Source organism: Hakea prostrata, chromosome 6 (assembly GCF_041222555.1).
Source record: "Hakea prostrata isolate BN-2017 chromosome 6, UWA_Hpros_2, whole genome shotgun sequence".
Taxonomy (NCBI): domain Eukaryota; kingdom Viridiplantae; phylum Streptophyta; class Magnoliopsida; order Proteales; family Proteaceae; genus Hakea; species Hakea prostrata.
Genome location: NC_142605.1, coordinates 39,353,485 through 39,370,845, shown reverse-complemented (window position 1 = coordinate 39,370,845; position 17,361 = coordinate 39,353,485). Strand labels below are relative to the sequence as shown.

Genomic DNA, 17,361 nt, shown 5'->3' with positions numbered 1-17,361 from the left:
AACCAAAACTTTTGTTTTGTTGTGAGGGGGGGGCTGGTGGGAGGGAGGGTTTGTTTTTTTTTAATCCCCCCCCCAAGGAAAAAGCGGCCCTCCTTGGGGGGTTTGTCCCAAGATTTTTGCTCTAGTTTGATTTGTTTGTTTTGGGCTTGACCCCCCTTTTTTAAAAAAAAAAAAAAAAATGGGGGGGAAATTGATCAAGCTGTGCCCTACAAAATTATACCGGAAAACTGGCCTATTTAAAAAAGTCTGCCCACACCAAATCTATTTTCTTTCCAACTACCAAAGAGAAACTATTAGTTTTCGTTTCTATAAAAAATTTATAATATAATATAGTTGAATCGACTCTAGATCTCTCGATTTAATTTGAGAAGCTATCTGCTTTAATATTTCTATTAGTTTACAAATGCTCCAGCTCCCTCCACCGCTGCTAAGTTTTAGGTACCCAAAAACAGATTGATTACTAAGCTTCTCTTCTCATTTCTTCACTCGCTAAAGTTGAGTAATTGTATCTCTTCAAATTTCAGAGAGGATCCTAAAGCTTTTTTTAAAAAGTAGAAAATAAAAAAAGAAGAACAATAGAATAGAGAGAGAGAATCCTAGAATTCGTATCTAAACATTTTCAAATCTTGTCGTGACACCTTCCTAAGCATGATGCCGAGACAGACCATGGAATTTCATTATGTATCACTTATTGGGTTGGTGGTGGGGGTGAGAGGTGGGAGTCAATAAAGTTAACTGCAAATTGCAAGTTGTGTAGCTGACCAACCTCTTTCTGTTTACTTTTTGTTGGATTACTGAGGAAAAAGTATGGTTTTTGGCTTTTTGCTTCCAGAAAAGGGTTTAACGGGGTTCTAACTGAAGTGTTTTCTTGACTTAAAAGTATAAGGTAGTGGATCCTTTTTTTTTTTCTTTTTGGGTAGAATGTAGTTGAAGGATGTATGCCCTTAATATGGGTTCGGTTCGGTTTCTCCTTGGAGGAAATCTTCAAAGAAGCACCCAATGAATAACGAGAGATTGTCATGTCTAACATATTGCACTATGATAAAATAGCCATTTTCTTCTTCTTCTTTCTTTTTTCTTTTTTCAAAAGGAATCTATTAAGTCTAGAATAGAATATTAATATACCTTAGTAAATATAGAAGCTACAACCTCTTTACTAAGAAGTGTTGGTTTCACACTAGAACATATCTGCTTTGGCCAAACCTTTCTTTTTTTCTTCCTGCAAATCCAGCAAGTCCTCATTTCTTCTAAATTTGTCCTGCAATTAATCGATCAACTTTACTTGCGGCGGCAAGGAGATGACCGTCTTATGAAGCAGCCCTTCATTATTCCCAAAGGAAAACTTTTCGCCATTTCTTTGGGTCAAGTGGAATCCCAAAAGACAAGAAAATTTAACAGGGACCAAGCCAGGTTTTCCTTCACTTACTGTAAACTGTAAAGCCAGCCATCCACCCAGAAAATTACTCGTCATACTCCGCTGCCCACGCAGGTCGAAAGCCCATCTAAAAGCAATGATTTCGGTCTCCCAGGCTTATGGCCAGTGTCTCTGCGGGGAAACAAAAACACCACAGTCTCTGCTGAACTTGACTTCAAGAAGGTCTCCTCTCCTTTGAACCTGAGTGGTTTCATCTTATTTTTGTAAAGGCTCATGAATTGGGCATTCAAATCCGCTCCACCGGATTCGATCAATGGTAAGCTCGCCCATCCGGTCATGGATAGAATTCCCATTTAGGGCGCATCTCATCAGTCATCACCATAGAGAGGAACCACACCACGCAGAACAGCTACAGCCGCATGACCAACCAATTTTGAATTGCCTAAAGAACCTCTCTTCTGAATTTTACAATAAATTTCATTTATACACACATTTCTAGCCCATAAAAGAAGGGGGAGGGGGGAAATTTCCATAAGCCTTTCCATGCAAATCACCTTTGAAACAATTATACGCCCCCAAAGCTACACAAATTACTTATGTCTTGAATTTGAGATGCGTGCTGTCACACCATGCAAATATTTGGTGTACCCGAGAAAACTGAGCTTCATATCTGAGGCTCTGATCCAGTGGAGAAGGATCACATCTGCTTGGCTGCCAAGACCCATTTCCTGCATGGAAGGTTTACAATTTTTTACTGCGGCTGAAATTCATCCGGAAGAGAACACTGTTTGATTACGTGGCTCCTAAATGCAACCCCAATTATCCAACATGGCGGCAGGGTGGTCATTTCAACAGCCCAGGTCACGGAGCACAAGCCACAACCAAGCAACGTTCTTTTCCCAATAATTTATTTGCTTGAGGCCATAGATACACATACCTGTGACAATTCAGCCACTGTTATAACTCTATTCCCTTCCTGTTCAAAATATTCATAAGCCCTGTTTGCAATCTGCTCCCAGTTTTCAAGAGCCTCCAGTTGAAATGTACTGATTGCTGCCGCGCAGAACTCTTCAAAGTCCATTTTTCCGTGAGAAAATTGTTCCATCTGAGGAAATAAAAATAAGCATATTAGTTGTGATGCCACCATAAAGCAACTCCTATAAGTTTGCACGCCCATAATTCATTAACTGTTGTAAGTTTGCACGTCCATAACTCGTTAACTTTTGATAATTTTAGATGCCCACCTCATTGTATTTAATGCGGGTCGCCCACACTGTATTTAATGCAGACCATGCAAACATATGAATTCTTTCATAATTATAATATATCAAGATAGAAGATATTAAACAGTCAAATATGAACACACGAACAATTCAGCAATTGAACTTTGTATAAGCATTTGGGATAAACAAGACAAACAACTCGGAAAGGATAAAACACAAACCTCCAATGGACAAACACTACACAAATGGATGGATCCACTTGGAAGTTCAAACTTTGTGTCATATCAGTTGGTTAGATAACGAAACTTTAGCGTGAAAGTAAACTGGATTCATGATGATTTGTGGAATCATTGATGATAATTTTCAATTTAAACAAGGTCAAACTCCCCAAAAAAAATCTTTATTTTTTGACAGTATTAATAGAATTAAGCTCTTGCCATGACTCTCTAGATTGCTAAAGTAAATTTATGGGTGGCAAGTGCCCTTTCTGACAACCACAGCTTCGTTTGTCTCAAGACTCAAGAGTACATATAAGCAAGTACTCCCACAACATGAACCTATCACATTTAATGAACTTGTTGAAACATGATAAAATGACCCAGTTAGGGAACTCCACATGCCTGGTTGACCCAATAAAGAGGTCATGCTCAGGTTGTGCTATGAATGAAATGGTGATAATGAAAGAAATACTTTAACAAGCTACATACCCCATGCTTTTTCAAGCAAATTGGAACAAGCATTCTTTAATATTTAGTTATTAGAAAATTTTAATGAGTCAATTGAGAGTGACACCCTCAGCCTGAACAGTATTCATCCATCAAGCAGGCACGGCATAAAACTTGACATGAATGTGATTAATTGATGAACATAAACCCAAACTCACTATTTACATGCAGTATTCATGTGAATTTGGCAGATCACATGAGCAGTCAATGTGTGTTCTGAAATTCAGATAGGCCATGTTCAAAGGAGGTGAACTACTAGGCCTGTACTAACAGCACCAAAAAAAAATCATCTGTATTCATCCCAGTCGTTGAGTCGTCCTCGATCCACAGGTTTGAATCAACAAATTCTTCTAATTCCACCTAATATAAAATGCACATTAAAAATGGACCGAAAAGTATCAAGAGGTCTTACACTGTTTAAAATGTCAAGAACCCTTGACTCCTTCATGGCATCAGTTGCATTTCTCATGAGAGCCTGCACAGCACAATGGTAGAAAGAAAAATGCACTACAAATAAGATTCCAGAAAACATACTTCGCACTGCCACGGCATTAAGCAGTAAAAGCAACCCAAAATGACACTTAAATTCATAGGAAATGAATCACTAAATTTTACATGGAGAGTGAAGTAAAACCAAAAAAAGAAATAGAAAGAAAACGACAGACCATATTGAAGTTTGCAAGAGACACACGACCATCTTTATGTGATTCCAACAGCCTATACTGAGCCTTAAGGTACACAAGCTCATCGTCAGTCAGTGCCTTTGACAGAGCCTGCAGCCATTAGAAAATTACACTTAGAAAGAAAAGTACTAATAAGAAGAGTAGTGAGGTCTAGAGCAGAAACAAATGACAATTTGGCACTTTGGAGCAGATGAAGATGACAGGTTGACAGCAAGACATTTATCCAAGAAAATGTTAACACTGCATGGGAAAAGAGTAACATGCAACTTCCAACTAAGGACATTGATAAGGCAAATTTTCAGTACAAATGCTATACAGAATAACCAAAATATAAAAATTAAAATTAAAAATTAAAAATAAAAATTAAACACAGTAGAAAAGGACAAGTGTTTCCATGCTGTGAATAAATGCATGATTCACATAATTCTGGTCGGTCTTACCCACCCACCAAAAAAAAACTTAATTCTAGTCGGCTAACCCCAGACACTTCATACTGACATCATCAATACACAAAGAAATAGGCAAGAGAAATTATGGCCGACCGCAGAACATTTATCTACTAAAAATCATATTTTGATTGAAGGGGCCTAGAGCATAATCATAACAATAATAGACAAACAAGTCATAGAATACTCTTTAACTTTTGCAAGACTCAACAATCTAAACCCATACATGAACTGTGGTTCCCTTAAATTCTGCCAGCATAATTCAAGTGGCCAACAGGATTAAATTTAAGCTCACTCCCAAGGGATTCCATTTCTTTCAAGACGTAGGCTTCAAGCTGCCTTTGCATCCAATAAAGAAATCATCTAAGTATGGATCTGATGGCAAGAAAGACCATTATTCCCATAATTGTACATCTTCATCTCTCACTACCATGCCTCAAGAAAAAATCAGAGCTAAACTTCTTTCTAAGGAGGATGAGGTCATGAGAAAGTTCATGCATTGTGATATGGGATACAGTAGACATATCACCAGTTGAGAATGGTAATAGAATTTTTATAGGATACAGTACATATATTGCCAATTGAGACTGATAATGGAATTGCCTGCTCTCAAAAAAGTTAAGGGAAGGAATGGTACAACATTCATCCACAAACTGCCACTTCTTATTTTACTTTTATTTTATTATTATTAACTTTTTTTTTCGGTGAGGAGCAAGGGAAGGTTAAATTTCAGGATCCAATTTCTGCTTGGACAATGCCAATCCTAATCCAGCCAAGATAACTCAGCTGAGCTGCAATCAACTGCAATACTTGAAACCAGGGAGGAGGGGGAAGGGGAGGAGTAGTGTCTCATAATTAGGAAATATAAAGATATAAAAGACATTAAACTAAATAAAACAGAGCTATATAATCACAAACCACAAGAAACAGCAGACTACCTTTAATGCTGCCCGTCTGAGAGGAGTTGCACGAAGGTATGATTTGACTAACTTGTAGGTCAATATATCTAGAGGAACAGAACATGCGTGACTTTGCAGCCAAGGGTGAGCTGCCAAAGTATAAACATTTGTTGGTATTCATCAATAGCTAACATCACAAATAGATGAGATTGAACCAGAAATACTAAAATCTCCCACATCAAACTTACACCATCTGGTCAAATTGATGCAATTGTCCACCAAAAATGCAAAAGATGATGGAATTGGCAACTTACTGAGAGCTTGTGCTGCAGTCATTCTTTTCCTGTGGTCCTTGCTCAGAAGCCTTTTAACAAAATTTTTGGCTTCAGGTGATACCGAAGGCCAAGGTGGATCGTCATAATTTGGATCACCTTTTGAAACAGCACGGAAAATCCCAGACTCTGTACGTGCCCAGAAAGGTCTACTTCCACATAACAAGATAAATGTTATGACCCCAATACTCCAAATATCTGCTTCCATACAGTATGATCTATGAAGGACTTCAGGCGCAACATAGTATGCACTACCAACAATATCATTAAGTCTTTCATCTGCACAAAACAAAGCTAAAGGTTTTTAACAAAAAGCAACTTTAATAGACAACAAGGTTCCAAACCCTCCCCCCAACACACACACAGAGAAACACAAAGAACCAAGAAATAAAACCCAACCTCCCGCAATATATAAGAGCTATTTCAATCATTCACCTAAATAGGAATACAAAAATCAAAATGAGTAATAATAAAGTGAAAAATGAGATTCCATGAGTCATGATGATGAGCATCTAATGCACGCTTTCCAAGACATCTCCAGCTATACATTCAAAATGTAGAGCTAGAACATTAGGGACATATCCCAGGAGGAATCTTATTGAAAATTTAATGCTGCTTTGATATTCCAAATACTAGGCAACAATTGAAGACCTTGTAACAGGTCAGGTAATGAAACTGATTGAAATAGAGGGGGAAAGGAATACAAGATAAGCATAGGATGAGATTGAGTTTCTCGACCTTTCACAGGTCTTCCTCCCATGGCCTTTCACCTTACTTATTTCTCATAACTATTAATGGCTTTCACAAGCTCAGTGTTTTTTATTTTAATTTTTTTTTTCCTTCAAACTTGGCTGTTTTCGAACCTTCTTTTGCTTTGTTTATAAACTTCACGCATATTACATTGAAGTCTTATAGAAATGAAATAAAATCCTAATACAAATCTAATACTAACAGATAAAGAATCCTACGAAATAGAACTTACCATTAGGGCTTACATAAAATGACCCTACAGAACAGAAACTTCCTAGTCTAATAAAATCTCATGCTAGGTATTACTGAATCCTAAAATTTCTCATCATCCAGATCAGCTTAACAACTCTTTCGACTTGAAAAGAAAGCACTTCCATGCACATTAATATTGACTTTGGGTTAATCTTTTCTAGCCGGTCATGTGGCCCATCAAACCCGGTCATTATCTCCTCCTTTAACACCGATAGATATCTCATAATGTGCTAGAAATAACTAGCTGATATAACATTAAACATCTTGTTAATTAACTGATCAGTTACTAGAAGTAAATCCACTCTGATACTGGATACAGGGGGGATGACCCTGGACAAGTTCCTGCTCGTTCCTTATAATATGCTCCCACAACTGCGCTGGGCTGGTTTTGGGCCCTGTTCTTGTGGCTACCCATAGACCTGTGACCTATGTCATTGGAGCTTGTGGGTGTGCATTGGTTAGCCCCATTGTGAGTTTTGAGGTCCTCTAGTGGTGAGAAATATCTTGCACTTGGTTGAGTCCTCAATAGACCCACAAAGTGGCCCCCCAAACCCTTGAGTTAAGTGGTCTTCTATGACGCTTGTTATCCTGTACTTTTTAGTTTATTTTGAATCCTTGCCATTTGATCTGGCTGCATCAGCAATCACTCAAGAGTTTTAAAACAGAGCCAACAGGAATTGGTTTTATCACAGAGAAACAATCCAGTCTAAGAAATTTTTAGCCATATTAGCTTCTGGTTTTTAGATATAAGTTTGTTACTGGTAATATCAAAGCATCTCATTCAAAAGATTGGGCTTACCAGCTGCAATATAATAGCTCAAAATCAGTTTTCATATGAAACTGCACAAGACTACTAAATGCCTATAGCCATCCTAGAGGTAAATCAAAATACCCTAGAAAGGATTCAATCACAATCTTAAAATAAAAATGAATAAGACATGGGCACCAAGTCATGTGGTCTTTCTTTATCCTACTCACCAAGTCACATGGTCTTTCTTTCCCCTACTCACCAAGTCACATGGTCCTGACCACAATTGAAGTAAAATACACAAGCAGCACATGTTTTCACCACTTTCAAGCCCTAAGTCATCAGATGCTCAAATATCTGCAGATAATTCCAATTATTGACTTTGACTGAACTCTGAACGTGTTCATACCAATTCAATTAGATATCAGCATCTCTTTCTATATGTCAACCATTCTTTCTGCCAGATTCGAACTGATCAGTCAGTTACTTTACATACCCATGTGTAATTCTTCCCATATGCGGGTCAATTCTTTCTACCAGATTGAATTGATATAGTCTATTCCTTACATTGCCCATATGTAGACAGAGAGGATTGCTAACACAGTAGCCTCATTCCATTTTCTCTATCTATAGTTATTTTCCCCCATTCTCTAGTTGCTCTCTCTCTCTCAGTGCTACTGGTTCTTGTTTAAGGTTGGCTCTCGTTCTTCTCTGATGGTCATGATACCAGAGAAGGTCTAAAAATACATCTTGCATTCTTCTCTTCATCCTAGAGTTCTTTTTTATGCCTTCTTCTTGTGGTCTACAACAATTAATGCTGTCCTGTTTAGGGTTTTTTATGTTGCCGATGTTGACTGCCTACATTGTGCAGTTGCTCCATATCCTCCAAGATTTGATTTCAACAACTAATCCTTATCACACAATAGATTCAGGTTAAGGATTTCTTGCCACAGGAGTGGGTTTTGTTCCCCTGATGGATATTTAATGGTGTTGCTTGATTTTCCTTCTTCCATGGACTAAAAATGGTGATCTGTTCAATAACACTGGCAAAAGGATTTCTCAATTTTATGGGATCAATTACCACGACTCCATCTCCTCAACTCTGCTAAACTTGTTCGAGTAATTATTTCTGTTGTTAATCTCGACTGAGCATTATATCAGCAAAAATAAAAATTCCTTTCTCTATGGACTCACTTAAGAAAGTATATGAAGCAACCTCAAAGGTACGTTAATAGTGCTAGGAAACTAAAGTATGCAAATTTCATAAAGGAACTCACTGTCTAAAGCAATCTCCTCGAATCTACTTCGATAAATTCAGCACAAATTTTACTTGCTATGGGTTTACCCAGTATTACTCAGATTATTCAGTATTTGTTTGCTGCCATGTGTCCAAGATGGTAGTGTTGGATGTATACGTGGATGATATTATTTCGAGTAGTAACACTAGTATATGATGAGGCTAAGGTCCTATCTACAATGTTTACAGGTGAAAAATCTGGGCACCACGAGGTACTTTCTGCATAAAAATGTAAGTAGTAGTAAAAGCAAAGGGTTATCTCTCTTAAAAGTAGTAAGTGCTTGATCTGGGATGTCAGAATCCACACCTATTGATATACCTACTGAATCAAACCAGAAGTTTGGGTTATTGATGACTAGCACTTATATATAAGCATAAGTACAGAAAGGTGGTTGGTAAACACCTATCTAACTGTGACTCAAGCCATATCTGTCTATAACAGTCGAGTTAATTTATGGAAACGCCCAAATGACACTGGGAAGCAGTTTGTCAGATTTTGCAGTATCATGAAGGTGCTCAGGGAAAGGACTCATGTATAGGACCAATATAGGAGGTTGATCTTCTTGGATACTCCGATACTGGAAGGTGTAGGATTTCAACAACCGATTATTGTGCCCTTGCTGTTGGGAATCTTGTTACTTGGAGAATAGGAGACAATCTCCTGTGATGTAGTTCAACCACAGCCCATGTATCAAATCATGCCAAGTACAGAGCTATGGCTCATATTAAGCTAACTGATGTGGTTGAATCAGGCTCTGCTGACATGGAGGAACTGAGAACCAAAGTTAAACCAACACTCCTTGCCTATGGCTATATGAAATAGCAGTGCAACCAAACCATGAAAAAGAACCACCAATATTGAATAAATTAAACCAACTCTCCATGCTTACAGCTATATGAAACAGAAGTGCAACAAAACCCATGAAGCATCTAAGACCTGCTCAAAATGTCTGCCACCGTTAAAAACTAAGCAACCAAAATCTTTCTACATTCTAATTCTTCATAATACCTATTTTAACTTTCTCCTTTCGTGGAAAAAGGGTAAAATAACACCCACCCCCCCCCCCAGTGCAAAAATAATAATAATAATAATAATAATAAAGTAGTAATAAAAGCACCCTTCCTCTAAGAGCTTTGATGCATAATCATTTCAACTTCTCATTTCAAGGCCCCTACACTGAAGAAGTGTTCATCAATGAACTTCAGTAAATGTAAATCATAGCAGATTCCTACATTACCTGGTCTGACAAAGTCGGAAAGACCGAAATCTATAAGCTTCATTTGAGCATCTTCATCTCGAGTAGTAAAAAGAAAATTCTGTTCCATAGCAAGCACAAGAAAAGTCAGTAGAAGGTTGGAGCAAGGTGAACCAGCATGGGGACATCCCATTCTACAAGGTAATAATAAAGTGCTCTTACAAATATAATTGCCCTCATAATCAGAATGTGCTATCGACACGAACCTCTGGTTTCAAATCACGGTGTACAACACCTTGAAGATGACAATAAGCAACTACACTTAAAATTTGGACAACAATAGCTTTGGCATCTTCCTCTGTGTATCTTCCACCTCTGAAACAAATGACTGACACATTACACACTACCAAAAAGTTCTTTAACAGAAATATTTGATACAAGAACTGCTGCTTCAACAACAGAACAGAATTGACACCTTCACCAGTTGTCATAAAGATAAACAAGCAACTTCCCCCTACCTTGATAAAATTCTGTCCAACAGTTCTCCACCTTGACACAATCTGATTTGCAAAAAGGAAAGGAAAAAAATTCAGAAAGATATCACAAGATCATCATAATACCAAATTTTGAATCTGTGGATCCAATCAGAGACTGAAAACAAGTTTGACTAAACAAAAAAACATTATTAGTTACATCCTGGGTAGGATATATTATTCAATCAATCATCACTTTATGGATGCAGTAAAATTCAGAGGAGCATCCAGATTACATAAGACTATGACAAAAATCAAGTTCCAATAAATTTCAATTGTGCAAATGCATATATAGGAGGATTTGAAAACATAAGGGGACCAATTGTTTCTATTTGATGTAGAATCCTAAAGAGAAATTTTATGGATCAGACATTAGAGTTGGAGTAAAATGTCGAGTCCCAACAGAGTTCATCTTTATAAGTTATAAATTCACCAAAAGAAATAGAAGATGGGAGAAAAGAACAGGACTTAAATAGTGTGTATATATTTGTATGCTTATGAGGTAGTGAAATATGTGATTGTGGGTGTGGAATTTGTTTCAACCCCAAAGTAATCATGATAAAGAGTTTGTTGAGGTTCATTTAGCATTTATGAAACTAAACTGCCGAAAAATAGAACCCATAGGAATAAGAATATCTGCCAACCCCCCCCCCCCCTCCCTCAAAAAAAAATATATCATGAAAGGCCCCCCTTTGATCTGAATGAGAAAAAGAAACAATGGTAAAGACATACTCCATGACAATGTAGACATTATAGGCATCCTCGCACGCATCATAAAATTTTACCAAATTCGGGTGTCCAGATAAAGCTTTTAAAATTTTGACTTCTCGACGAACATCTTCAATTGATATTGCTGTTGTCATCTGCAAAGGGTGAAATAAAACTCATTCAGTTAGCAAATGGAGCCAAAAAAACTCAAGTAAACATCAATTTTGTCACAGCTTCCATATAAACAAAGGGAATAAGGGGCAACCCTTGCCTCACACACAAAAAGATCAAGATACAGATCATCAAGCAATTAGCTGGAAATGGTACAAGTTAAGACAAATCCAACACCCCAACCCCCTTTATGAGGAAAAGGAAATGATGCCAAATGAAACAGTTCTACACAGCTAGCACCTCTTCTGTAGTACTAATTATTATATTGCTGCTAATTTGATCTTCTCATGGAGGGATATAACTTAATAACCAAATGCTTGCAGCTCATTCTTATAGGCAGAAGGAGTTGGGGGAGACAAATGCATTGTCAAAGAGAGAGGAAGATCCATGCCCTAAGAGCTCGATTTTTTTTAGTCCCACAAATTCTCTAGCAGATCACAATAAACGAGTGCCAAAAGACTCAAATTTCCCAGAGCTACCCAGTTTTTTTTTCCTGTTTTCCAGTTTGATTCGACTCTGGTTCAACAACAGTCAATCGATCAAGTCATGCCAAGCTGTCGTAGACTTTTTCCTGACTTGCATTTCCAGAATTTCGGAAATCAGAAAAAGGATCATCCCCGAACCAAATTGTTTTAGAAGTTTAATTACCCTTATTAAATTCCACATAGCTGTTTAGACAGGCCGGCAAAGTAATATTTAATTCCAAACCTGATTCAGATTCAGTGTCCTAGTCAGTGTAGTCAGTGAGAGGAACTCCATCTTGGTTCACACAAGGGAAGAGGCTTCCTTTTTTCAGTTGGGTCTTTTATGCAAGTGGTTGGTCATTTAGATACTCCTCCAAAGCAGCCATCAATTGTAAGAAGTTCCGGTATCAATTTACGTTTAGCGAAAAGAACACTACCTGATCATGTGGCTCCTGCACCTAAACACAAGCACAAAAGTACCACCCCGCCCCTCATGAAATAAAAAATCACAGATATGATGATAGCACTATCATTGGCCCCTGCACTGGTCGCAAGCATTAAAAAATCAGACAGAAATCTCTCGCTCTAATGTTTATTTTCTCAAGTATTTAAGCCAGACTAGTAGCCATCAACCGAGAGAAGTTTCCTTATCTAGTTCGGTGTATTCTGTCAAGTAGTTAAATCAGCCCAGAAGCCCTGTACAGGCAGGCTGATGAAGTATTTTAGTGTGCATAAACTTTGTTACGTAAAACTTGCAACTCATTAAGTGATAGATATTGGCACAAAGATATTTCTGTTGAGAAATCACAGAGTAAGATACCATCCATGTAGTATTGTATGCAGTGAATGGAAGTTGTGACCAAACATAGTGGGAAGCTGAGGTGTCAGTTATGTAATAATTGCCTCTTTAACCGACTTATTCAATAGAAATCAACAATGAAGAATGTATCGGGATACTCATATATATTATCTCTTGTGAGAGAGAGGACTAGGTGACCTACCAATTATGCCACCACATCTATCCTAATCCTGTTTAACCTGTTTCCTACTACCTTTATAGACTCTTTTTTCCTATTTTACCACTTCCCACCCTTGTACCTATTATTTACAACAGAACACCAGTTAAGGCCCTACCATCCAATACCCACGTCAATCTTATGTCTCATCTATCATCTCAACAAGAAGAAATGCACTCACGAACACATTCAAAAATACGTACCAACCATACAAAGTAAGCGGCACAAGCAGATTCTTACCCATTGGCAAGGTCTTTCTCTGCCGAAGTCAGTTGAAAAGATCTTTTAAAAAATGACATCAGGATCCAGCACTTCATGAACAATACCACAATTTAAGGAGGAGTTGTTACATGCATGGGTATCCACTACCTTGAATGTATGCCATTCAGGTGATAAAAGGAGTCACATGACATGTAGAGGAGCTACCAATGTAAGTATGGCGCAACTTAAGGAATTAATGAGTAAGCTAAGAAGTTATCTGATAGTGGTGACTTATGTGAAGATGTGATTCGTTATTTAAAGGTGGGAGTTGCACATAGTTATAATAACCTCATTGTCACTCTTTATAGATTTCATACTCCATCAATGATATAAACTTGAAAATTCTTAATGCATTTCTCCAGATCCTATTTTAAGAAAGGGTGGCCTACCTCCTAATAAACAAAAACACCATGGCTTCGTCAATAATGCCAATCGGCATCTTTCTTTCTGATTCCCTCCTATCTCCTCCTAATTTTCCCCCTTTATTCTCAACACTTTGCCACCCTTGTAAATATCATCTGGTATCAACGCCAAACTTTTAATATCTAAATATTGAATCAGCAAAGTTCACCACATATAATAAACGCACAGTCAATAGAAGTCGGGAAGGCATCAGCCCAAAACCCAATGAAGAAAGACATGGCCATGCATGCATCATAAACATGAGTAGATTAACCAGGCTGAATTGAGAAAGCAAAAGTTGCAAGATCACAATGCAACAGCAAGGCAACAAGTGGGAAACAACTACTAACTTAACCTTGAGGATAAGGCCTCTTTTTAAGGTCTAAGGAATTTGTTACATGCACCTGACCACGCCATATGTATTTGGTAGTACTTAAATATTAGCACAAAGATACGTGTTGTTGAGTCATTATAAAGTAGGTTATCGTGCATGTAGAGAATGGAAAAAGTTGCAACTAAACATGGTAGGGAGTTGACGAGTCGGTTATAGTACTTGATAATGAAAAAGGTATCCAAAATTCATACCTCTCTTTTGAGAAAGAAGATCAAGCAACCTCCTGATCATGCCAAGACGACCATGCTTCATTAGTAATGTATCTAGTTTTTATCCTATTTAACCTCTATGAGCAATCTATTTTATAGTACCTGATAATGAGGAGGTATCCAAAATTCCTACAATATCTCTCTTTTGAGAAAGAAGATCAATCAACCTCCCAATCATGCCAAGATGCCCATGCTTCGTTAGTAAAGTATTTCTAGTTTTCATCCTATTAAACCTCTTCCATCTCTGGTACACACATCAAACATTTCGTTTTTCAGAAATATAAAAGGGGTGTCCTTAATGCACAAGGCTCCCACTCCTGTGAGGTCTAGGAGGGTCATAACATATACAGCTTTACCATTACTTTTACAAAAAGGTTGTTCCCATACTTGAACCGGCGACCACTTGGACACGATGAAGCAAGTGAGCAACCTCACTGTCTCACCAAGGCGAACTCTTTTTTTCACTTTTCTGGCTACATGATACATGATTTATTGAATGAATTCTCTTTTTGCTTTGTTCTGCAGTGATTCAGGAATCAGCATGCTCCCTGCTGTGGTGATTCAGTACTCCACACTAGTTGATTCAAGGTTGGGTACGGCACTGATGGCAGCCACACAGATCACACATTGAATCTGGACCATGTCTTTACTATTTTTCTTTTATATCTTTATTATTATAAAATTTCCCAGTTTTTCAGGATTTCAAAATCCAAACCTTAGAAGGATTCTCCCAGTGCCTGAATTCTGTCCTTCAAATTCTCAACATATTTTAGAGATGCAAACTACTACCGGTAGCGTTCATTTGGCTGGAGTTCCAGGTTGCTCATAATTATTTAAAATCAGGTATCTGCTTTGCTCTAAAACCTGGCTCTATCCTTAAAACAGCAATACTGTTTCTCCCTGGCTTTCATTGGCTCAAGATTAATATTAAAAATATTCTTCTGCAATGACATGACAATTAGGAGTTTCAGTGTTCCCAAGGTTGATAATTATCTCTCATTTTCCCTATCAATTATGTTGCTACTTTGTGAACCCAGTAATTTCTAGCTATATTTGAAATTTCTTTGTTTACCTCCCATAGTCCCACCTCCAGTCAACAATTTCCAACGAGGGAATGCTATCCTAACTTCCTAAGTATCATGCAGAAAATTCATGACCACCTTTTGAGCTTAGGCAAATATGTAACCAACTGCAGCCAACAGAATGCTACTGAACCTCAAGCAAAAACTATCAGTTCGAACATCATCAGCAACAACAACAAGAAGCCTCGTTCCAACTAAATGGGGTCGGCTACCTGGATTATTGCTTTCCAATTAGCTATGTTTGAGGCCACACTGGATCATCAGCACATTCCATTAATTGTTCAAAAGAAGTCTCCACTCTAAACATGCGCCCACCATGGTCACTGAATACAGTCTCAGTTCCCTTGTTTCTACCCATTAACTTAATAATATTCCTCATACACCTAGCAATTTCTTTCAGTCTAATTTGAAGCTCGTTTTTGAATGAGAGTGTGACAGAATACATATATGGAGAATTTCCCACCTGAAACAATTGTCCTCATCATTCCAAATATAGCATGAACAATGCCCGAACAATGAAAAAAGAAAAGATTAGTTGCCAAGATCACCGACAATGAGATGAAAATAATTGAATTGCATTTGTCTTCAATGAGTGGAAAGACAATCCCAGAAGCAAGTGCTCTGTAACTTCAATACAGAAGAAAGGGATAATCACCTAGCGAAGTGTTTTAAACCTTAGGGGATACAAGCACCTGCTAGTCCAAAATTTAAAGGAAGACAGGCTTGGAAGACGAGAAAGCTGACTACTTTAGTCATTTTACTATTTCAGGACACCGAATGGTAAAGCCATGAAGCATTGCCATGAAAATCGCCATCTTACGTTATAGTGAAGGTTATAACGAAGTCGTGACGAATATGTATCAGTTGCAGCAGGTCAGAAGCATACAAAAGAAGAAAAAGCATAACACTGCACCTTAGCCTTGGAGATGATCTTGACCGCAACAAGTTGGCCTTTAAGCTCTCCTTTCTTGCCTTTGGCGGAGCACGTATGACCGAAGTGCCCGCGGCCAATCTCCTTCCCCAATTCGTATTTGGCAGTGAAATTCTTAGAATATCCGAAGTTCTTATCAAGCACCCGCTCAACCTCCGTGCCATGCTCAGGGATCGGACCTTCCTTGGGCTTTGGCGGACCAAATCGTTTGAATAACGAAGCTTTGATGTGCTTCGCCGGCGACGGAGGAGGGAACGGGCGGCGCACGACTCCACGGGGAGTGGACCTCGCCGGCGACGGAGAGGCTCCTGTTGGTAGAGGACTAGTACCAGAAGTGCGGCGCCAAGGGGTGCGCCAGGGGCTGCGCCAAGGGCTGTTCAAGGACTGAGCTGGTGTGTTTTTCAGTGAGCGCACACGGGAGGCTCCATCACCGGGAGTTGAAGTGGATGGCGTCTGAGGACGATCGCCGTCGCCGACGGTGGGGTCATCTTTGACGACCACCGAAATGTTCTTACCGTAGCACTGCCCCATCGCTTGCAAATACTTCAATGATCAAAAGAATCGGTTAAAATCCTAACATGGGAATCAATCGCTGTCTGTGCGAATCTACGGATTCCGGATTTCTGCTGCAACAAAGTAGAAGAAAAAAACTATCTACCGCAAGAAAACGTCAACAGTTAAGTTGAGAATAAATGGAATTGAGTCAGAAAGCAGAAGAAGAGAGAACTCAGAAGTGAGTGTCAGCGAAGAGGGAGAAAGAATGAGAGAGAGCACAGAACTCTCAGAAGCATACAAAATCCTAATCAGTGAAGAGACGTAGGAAGCAAGAGAGAGAGATAGAGAGAGGGACAAAAGATCTCAGGAGGTATAAAACCATGAATCTGTCCGGTCCGGGGATTGAGATTTGATAATCCCAATTCCCTATGATGAGACTTGAGACTTGAGAGCACGAGAGAGTTTCGTTTCTAACCAGAACCAGATATTGCTCCCTCCGCCCCTCTCTTTGTCTCAACTCCCTTCTCTTCCGGGCCTCAGGGGGTTACAGTTACACACTTTTACACGAATTTCCATCTCTTCCTCATAAATCATTTAATAATTTAACTATATAATAATACAGTGGGCCCTTTATCAAATAAAATAAAATAAGAAAAAATTTAACTCCTTAGCTCACCAGGTGTACTAAAATTTAATTGAAAAAATAATTTAAATTTTCTCAACTTATCATAAATGATATCTAATTTTTTTGGGATAGAAATAAAAAGAT

At 38.4% G+C, this 17,361-nt stretch overlaps 1 protein-coding gene across 1 annotated transcript; it reads right to left on the bottom strand.

The window, feature by feature from the left end:
- Positions 1-1,090: 1,090 nt before the first annotated feature.
- Positions 1,091-17,136, bottom strand: LOC149014017 (CDPK-related kinase 3-like). Its single transcript, XM_089158016.1, has 11 exons — positions 16,080-17,136; positions 11,192-11,322; positions 10,445-10,486; positions 10,193-10,301; positions 9,969-10,047; positions 5,666-5,962; positions 5,391-5,500; positions 3,989-4,096; positions 3,736-3,798; positions 2,313-2,480; positions 1,091-2,103 (listed from the first exon to the last, which is right to left on the bottom strand). The coding sequence occupies exons 1-11, from the start codon at positions 16,626-16,628 to the stop codon at positions 1,966-1,968; spliced, it is 1,794 nt and encodes a 597-aa protein (XP_089014142.1). The 5' UTR covers positions 16,629-17,136; the 3' UTR covers positions 1,091-1,965.
- Positions 17,137-17,361: the final 225 nt, after the last annotated feature.